At 58.2% G+C, this 7,626-nt stretch overlaps 1 protein-coding gene across 1 annotated transcript in view; it reads left to right on the forward strand.

The window, feature by feature from the left end:
- GAB4 (GRB2 associated binding protein family member 4) overlaps positions 1 to 2,477 on the forward strand; it is a 39,747-nt gene extending 37,270 nt beyond the window's left edge. The window contains 3 exon segments of the mRNA XM_003942705.4: positions 312 to 408; positions 1,393 to 1,497; positions 2,334 to 2,477. Coding sequence (XP_003942754.1) covers positions 312 to 408; positions 1,393 to 1,497; positions 2,334 to 2,477 — 346 coding nt within the window.
- The last annotated feature ends 5,149 nt before the right edge of the window (positions 2,478 to 7,626 follow it).

Here is a 7,626-nt window from a genome sequence, read left to right on the forward strand (position 1 = left end):
TGTCTGTCAGTGGAAACAGGAGCTTGGGGCCACCAGGCTGGTGGAGGAGTGAGTGGGATGGTCGTTGGCTGGTGGTCAGGATAAATGGATGCTGACGTTAGTGTGGACATAGCTGATCCTGTCCCCATCTAGTGAGGCATGGCCTTCTCATCGGTAAAGGGGGAATTATGATTCCTGCCTCTGTCAGTTCTTGATCTGGTAACAGAGGGTGAGGTCTGGATGCTTGGGGTCAGGGCCCAGCAGGAGGCTGGAGCCCTGACAGCAGTCCTGAGAGCGCCCAGGATATACTCCTTGTCTTCTTCCTGCAACAGCCACACCTTTGACTCCAGCTCCTCCCAGTGCCCCACCTCCACGCAGGGCATCACCAGCGCAGACTTGGGAGAAAGCGGAGAGAGATACGTTTTCCTGGTGAGTCCTTGAGGGTCACTGTAAGGCTCCTATGAGAGTCCCTTGGGACCCACACTCATGTCCCCACTTCCTAGCTTAGCTATTCCGGCTGACTAACCCCAGCCCAGTCAGGTGAGATTTGGTCTCCTGCTGCAAACTCGTATTGAAGCACAGGTGTATCAGGCAGTCATCAGAGTTAGGAAGATGATGGTCTCCCCTCAAGGAAGTCTGAGACTTGAAGAGCAGAGGCAGCCTACCTCTCCCTCATGATGGTGACACAGGTGGTGTCACTTGGTGTCACAGGGCCCTGCCCTGGAAGAGGCAGAGCTGGAGGGTCTCCTCGGCTGTAGGGAGACACACATGTGCATTCCTCATCAAGGTGAGGGCTGCGAGAGCCGTGGAGATGCAGGTGGAGCACAAGACCCCTTTAGACTGGCACTGAAGAGGGCATCATGGCCAGCACTTGATAGTTGCTACATAGATATTGGAAGAATAAGCCAGCCAGCCAGCAAAGCAGCCATAACCGAGCCCAGGACCGCTGCCTTTCTCACCAGAGCCAGGTTTCAGGAACGTCCCAGCAAGGAGGAACGCCCCAGCAAGGTGGCAGCCTTCTAGAGAGGCGGCTGGGGGAGCCAGGACCTGGCATGTCTCCTGCAGAGCTGCCAAGGGAGCAGGCACCATGCAGCCTGGGGTGGTGGGCGCTGCCGAACTCTGGGAACTGGAGGGGAAGGCAGCTGCTTCGTGAGATGGCCCCACTCTGGGCCATGGGTGGGAGTTTCAGAGGACCGAGTGGGTGCAGCATCCAGTGTGTGCAGGAGAGGTGCAGCAGTAACACCTGCCTCGCAGGACTGCTGAGAGGGTTTGAATGAGCAGGGATTGTTCCAGTGCATGGCTCAGAGTAGGACCCAGTGGGTATGTGGCTACACCCACGGGCGTGTTCCAGTGGGTGCTGGGTCCGACCGTGTCATAAACTCACCTGCAGGATTTTCCTCCTTGTGACAACAGAACCCGACGTCTGCGTTTCCTGTTCTCGGTGGCACCAGCAGTTCAGCCCTGGTGAGGAGCCCCGGTAGCGTCCACTATGTGGCCGTGGACTTCCAGCCAAGCCAGGTGCCTGGAGTGGAGCTGGGGTCGGGCGGAGCCCTTGGGCTCTGGGGGAGAGACCGTGGGGCCAGGGGTTTAGCACCAGCAGCAGCACTTGCCCCTCCCGGCCTGGCCTGGCTCGTATGCTCAGTGGTGCTCTGGTCTGGATCTTGGGGCTCCTGTTCCTTCTCTCTCAGCATGGTGCCTCGATCAGTCTGCCCTGACTCCCTGGAGAGATGGACACATGACTGTGCAGAGCCCTGATCTGTGGAGGCTGCAGAATAGATCAGGAGAGACCCAGGACTCAGTGTCCTGCCTCCAGGCCAAACTCTTCCGTGAGGAGAACTCACTGTGTGGGAGGTCCCAGAGCCCAGCCATTGATGCAGGGCCTCACAAGGAACTTCTGGGCCCAGGAAAGCCTCTTGAGGAAGCACATGCAGCCAGCCTGTCTAGACGGCAGGGTGGGGAGTGCCACCTCTGCACATTGCCCCCCTTGGGGAGATAGGGCTCACCTAGGGTACCCCCGGAAAGACCTAGGCTGCTGCTTGTTGGCACCTGGGAAATTTCCTGCCCTGGATGGATGAGTGGGTCGCGGGGAAGGCCTTGGCCAATCCTCGGGCCAGAGAAGGGCCTGGCTCTTCTTGTGAGCTGGGAGATGGGAAGCACTGGCAGGGCTGTGACATCTGGCAGGAGGCAGGTTAGCCTGGAGTTGAAGCTTTAAAGCCCAAGACCCCCCAGGCTGCTGAGAGCAGGAGCTGGAGGCTCCTCTTCCCTGAGAAAGTTCGGGAGAGCCCACTCCTCGGCCTGCCCCCCTCACCAGGAACTCCACACTCCCATTTCCACTTCCACTCTGTGTCCCTCAGATATCCGTAAGCTCTGTCACATCCGGCAAGAAGGCGGAATATGTCCAGGTGGATCCGGAGAAGACCCAGGCCCTGCAGAAGACCACGCATGAGCAGATGTGCCTGCGGCAGTCCTTGGAGCCGCCCAGGGGCACCAAGCTGTGACTGGGACACCGAAACCAGAGAGGGGCCAGGGCAGTGCTAGTCCTCCACACGCTAAGGCTCTCTGATGTCAGGGACCCCATCCCTTACGGAGAGCGGAGCCTGATCAAGGTACATCCTCTGCCTGGTTGGGACCCACCTATGCCTTTGGCTGGCCATGGGCCCCACCTTTACCCCCTTGCCAGGAACAGTTCCCAGCAGCACCCTGTCTCTTCCTGCCCCTCAGACCCAGGCTCCCAACAGATTCCACACTCACAGTTCTCAGCCTCTTCCTTCCAGCCTTTGGGCTGTTCCCCTCAATACTGCAACATGAGGAGCCACCATGCTGGTCCTGGGAGCCAAGGCCCGCAGGCCACAGTGGACATGGACCTTTTCAGCCCTGGCACTTTTTGGTCGGGGGACAGGCAAGGCCATCAAACACTGGAAAACTTGAGAAGGAAAGTGAAAGGTGGTCTTGAGAAGCAAAGGAATTAGGTCCTCAGACCCAGCAGGGCAGCTGATGCCTGCAGGGGCTCCCATTCAGGCTGAGGCCAGAGTATAAAGCAGCTGTTCCGGTCTGGAAGAGGCAGAGAGGGAAGGGCAAAAGGAAGGGAAAACATGAGGTTGGGCAGCCGAAAGCCACAAGGAGCAGGACGGGAGCTCCAGAGACTGGGGTGACAAGGACCAGGGTCAGGGCCCCAGAGATCTGGTGATGCCCCTTGGAGGGCCCTTTGCCTGCCTAAGGAGGCTTGGTTGGAGCTGGGCAAAGTGGCAGCTGATGGGGGATACCTGCAGGGTGAGGCGTGGGATGTGAGAGGGAGGGAAAGAACGTGCAGAGAGTGGTGGCACAGGGCTGAGGGGGTCCTGGGACAGGAACGGGCTGGCAGGGGCCCAAGGCAGGGCCCAGGACTCTGCAATGCAGGTGGTGCAGCATGTGACTTTCTGTGACGGGGCAGAGCAATGAGGAGGGCACAGAGGGAACCCATGGGAGGCAAGGCTGGGGAGCCGGCCAGGGAGAAGTAGGGAAATGTGGCCGGGATCTGGGGGAATGCCAGGAGTGAATGGGATACAGGAGCAGACAGTGAAGGGGGCCCACTGTGCACGGGAGCAGTGAGGCCGGCTGGAGGGCGTGGGAAGCAGATGGAGGAGGACCTGGGGTGGGGCTGGGGCCGTGCCAGGCCCAGTATTTCCTTCTCACTTTGCCCTCTTCCCTGGCATTCCAGTGCCACACCGGACTCAAACTTGGCTGTGTGGCCAGGAGAAGCCAGTCTCCTCCTCCTGTGACTTGAGAGAGCCTCAGATCCCAGGTTCAGAAGGTAGGGCCCCACCCAGGGCTCTGTGTGCTAAGGTTCAGGTGTGGGTCGGAATTTTTTATATTGAAGGTTTTTGACCAAAATTTCCAAGAGTGAACAGGGCAGTTCAGACATTTCTTCCTACCCTGGGGTGAACAGACTTTCCTCCTCCAAAAATGTGACTGCCCACAGGCTTTGATGGAGGCAGCCTCCACACCCTGTCAGCGCCTGTGAGCATCTCACCTCACCAGACCAGGGGCCTGGCCGGCTTCTGGGAATCCAGCCCTCAGCAGGGACCCTCTCCGCGGTAGCTCAAAGGCTCAGGTGGCAGGGCCCCGGGCTTAGGTACCGAGGACACAGGGAATCAATCAGACCTTTGCCCAAACTTGACAAGGTCACATCAGTGAGGACAAGGACAGACAGCGGTGATGGCCAAGATGGGCTGACTGCTGCCAGTGGTGAAGACTCCTTCTCAGGGAGTGGGGCAGGGAGGGTGGGTTTTAGGACAAGGGGTGCCTGAGTTAGGCTGGAGAGGTTAGGTCAGATTTTTACAGGGAAGGAGGGCACAGCGAGGGTGCAGTGGAGGAAGGAAGGACAGACTGGAAGAGCCTTGGCCGAGGGGACAGAGTGCAGGTGCAGCTGTTCAGAACTGCAGGGGCCGGGCCTCCGTGCTCCCACAGGTGGGGTGGTGATGGCTGCGTGGCCACACTGGGCAGGGGTGCAGGGTGGTGGCTTACTGGCCCAGCCCTGACTGTCCCTCCGTAAGTCCCTCCAGGTGGTCTCACACAGCGAAGCTCTTAACTGGCACCCCCTGTCCTTAGCTGACTACAGTGGGGCCGGTATTGATCTCAGCTTCCAGCTCAGTCCCCTTCCCTGTTGACTGCAGGCTGCTGGGAAGATCCTGTGTGTTCTGAGTGTGTGTCGTGTGCATGAACCTGGTGGAGGCTGCAGAGACAGGTGTTCAAGTCCCATCTCCAGAGAGGTTCCTTCCTGCTCTTGGCTCCTGTGGCCACCAAAACAGGCTTGTGAGCAAGCAGAGCTCTGTTCGTAATAGGCCAGTGCCTTCTCTTGTCCTTCCTTCTACCTCCGTCCCTACCTCAGGGTGAAAGTAGGGGTGGACATGGACGGAGGGACAAGAGGAGAGGACGCTGGCCTACGGCGAGCCTGCTCACAAGCCCGGACGCCAGCTGTGTCCAGCACGTACCCACCCATTTACCCACCGTCCCAGAAGGAAAAGTCGACTCAGCTTAGTACAGGGGTCCTTGGACCTATCATGAGGTCAAAGTCCACTTCCCCTGGTGGCCTGGCCAGGACCGAGACCCCAAAGGGGGACACCTCAGGCAGTGGGCCTTGCTTTCCTATCTGTGGAGGGTGTGGTTGGATTCGATGTTTTCTGGCCCCTTCCTGAGCCGCAGCTCCGCAGGTCTGAAGGGGAGCTCCCTGCTGTTACTTCTCTCTGGAGTCTCCGCCTCACCAGGGATGAGCAGCACCAGCGCACTGGCCAATTAGCCAGTCCCTTCCTGGCTTGATTTGGGCAACTTCATTTCAGACCATTAATATCAACCCCATTCCTAGGGCAGAAGAACCACCACCTGGTGTGGGAATGTACGCTCAGCTGCAGTCTGCCTTGTGGCCTTTCAACCTGCTGTGGGGCTGTCATCTCAGCCCCGGGCCCTGGCGCAGCACCCCCCGTGTGACTGTGACCCCCAGGGAGATGCAGGACCGGAAAGTGAGTACTTCCTTCCTGGGCCTGGGCCTTCATCTGGGAAGTGTGGGGAGGGGAGGCTGCCCTGCCGAGCTCTAAGGGCGTCCTGGGATGATGGCCAGCCGCCTGCCGAGGGCCTGCTGCAGAGTCAGGCAGGCATGTCTAGTCCGGCGGTGTGTGTCCTTGTGTATTTTTTGCCTACTTGTATCTTGCTGTTTAGAATCATTTTGCACAGAATGTTTGGTTTGTCAGGAAGAGAAAATGGGTGAGAACTCACTCTTAAGTTCTTGTCTTGGCACCATTTAAAATTGACATTTCAGTTTTCAAATCACTGTTGGTGTCTCATCACTGAAGTTATTCGTTTTCCTTTAAGACTTGTTTTGTGTATTTACCGTGTGAGCAGACCCGGGGGTGACAGGAGTGTGCTAAGTGCCCGTCGTTTCTGCTGTGGCCACTGGACAGGCCTTGTGCTGGCAGGCGCCTTCGTGCCGAGGCGCTGGAGGACAGCAGTGAGCCGCGTGAGGAATGCGGCCGCGCTCACTCCACTCCCGCCTTGGGGCGAGCCTGAGCACCCAGCTGCCCTGTGCAGGCACAGACACACACTGTCAACAGGAAACCCGCCTTAGAATCATTTCTTCGATGACCCGGGAAGGCCACGGTGCCAGTCTGTTCATTTCATCTTAAACAGGAAATAGGTACCTTTCCTGGCTAAGAGAGAAAATGAATTCTCGTTATCACAGAATCTGTTTTCCTCATCTGTAAACTGGACATTGTGCCAATCCATCTTGCTTAGAAGGGAGTCTGGAGGTGGGTTCTGAGAGGGCCGCGTCTGTGTCCATGTCCACAGGTCCCTGAGGTCTGACATCCCACAACTCCCCTGTACCCACTGCACAAGTGGGCAGCCCTTGAGGTCCCTGGTGCTTTCTCACCTTCCATGTTCTCCCAAGTGGCACTGCAGGCATGGTGCTGGGTGACCCTGTGGTAAGGGCCGCTCCCAGGCCCCATACATGCTGCTCTCCTCTGCTTCAACTCCAGGATGGGGTGGGGCCCAGGAAAGGAGCTGGGTGCGGGCTTGAGCGGGAAACCTGTGGTGAGGGCTGCTCCTGCGTTTCTCTAGCTCCAGGACGGGATGGTGCCTGTGGGAAGGAGCTAGGGGTAGGCATGGTGGGTGCACCACGGCCCTGTGGTGAGGGCTGGTCCTGGGCCCTGCCACTGTGGCTACTCATGTGCTCCTCCCCAGCTCCTGGATGACATGGTGCCCACGGGAAGGAGATGGGTTTGGGTTCCAGAGAAGCAGGGGGGCTGCCTCCCAGCTAGCCCTGACCCATGCCAAATCCAGCTCTGGAGATGTGACAACCCCCTTTCAACCTCCCAGCTTCTCCGATCAAAGAAAGGAATGTGGCATCTGCAGCAGGTAAGTTTGCAGGCAGTGCAGATTTCTTGGGTCTGAAACATCTCTAGCTGTTTGGGTTCCAGGTGTACCTGAGAAGCGAGTCCCCTCCACAGTATTCTCAGCCCCCACCCCCGCCACCCTGTGTACCCTTCCTTTCTCTTCCATTACATCCTCTATGTCAGGCATCCCCAAACTACGGCCCGCGGGCCACATGCGGCCCCCTGAGGCCATTTATCCAGCCCGCCGCACTTCAGGAAGGGGCACCTCCTTCATTGGTGGTCAGTGAGAGGAGCACAGTATGTGCAACATGCGGCCCTCCAATGGTCTGAGGGACAGTGAACTGGCCCCCTGTGTAAAAAGCTTGGGGACACCTGCTCTAGGTCCTCCCAGCCTCGGCACTAGGCAAGTCCTTCAGCACACAGGACTCTCACTCTATGCTGTACCTCAAGTGATGGGGACAGGGGTGTGTCCTCACCTTACCAAGGAGGAACCTGGGCCCCTATCAGGGTGGCCAGATGTGGCGAGGAAATCGAGGGTACAGCAGCTTTCAAAGGCTTGAGAGAGACTGGTGTTATGCTGTTTGAGAACATGGGTCTGTCTCTGCATAAAAAAGGGGTTATAGCAGTGTCAAGGCACAAGGTCACTGGACCGCCCCTGCTCAGCCCTCAGGTGCTGCTCTGGTTGTCCATGGCGAGGACCCATCTTCTTCCTGGCCAAAGCCTTTGCTGTTCCAGTTGTTAAATATTTATTTTGATACCGCCCTTAACTGTAAAGGGTGGAGTC

The sequence above is a fragment of the Saimiri boliviensis genome, chromosome 21 (genome assembly GCF_048565385.1).
Source record: "Saimiri boliviensis isolate mSaiBol1 chromosome 21, mSaiBol1.pri, whole genome shotgun sequence".
Classification (NCBI taxonomy): Eukaryota; Metazoa; Chordata; class Mammalia; order Primates; family Cebidae; genus Saimiri; species Saimiri boliviensis.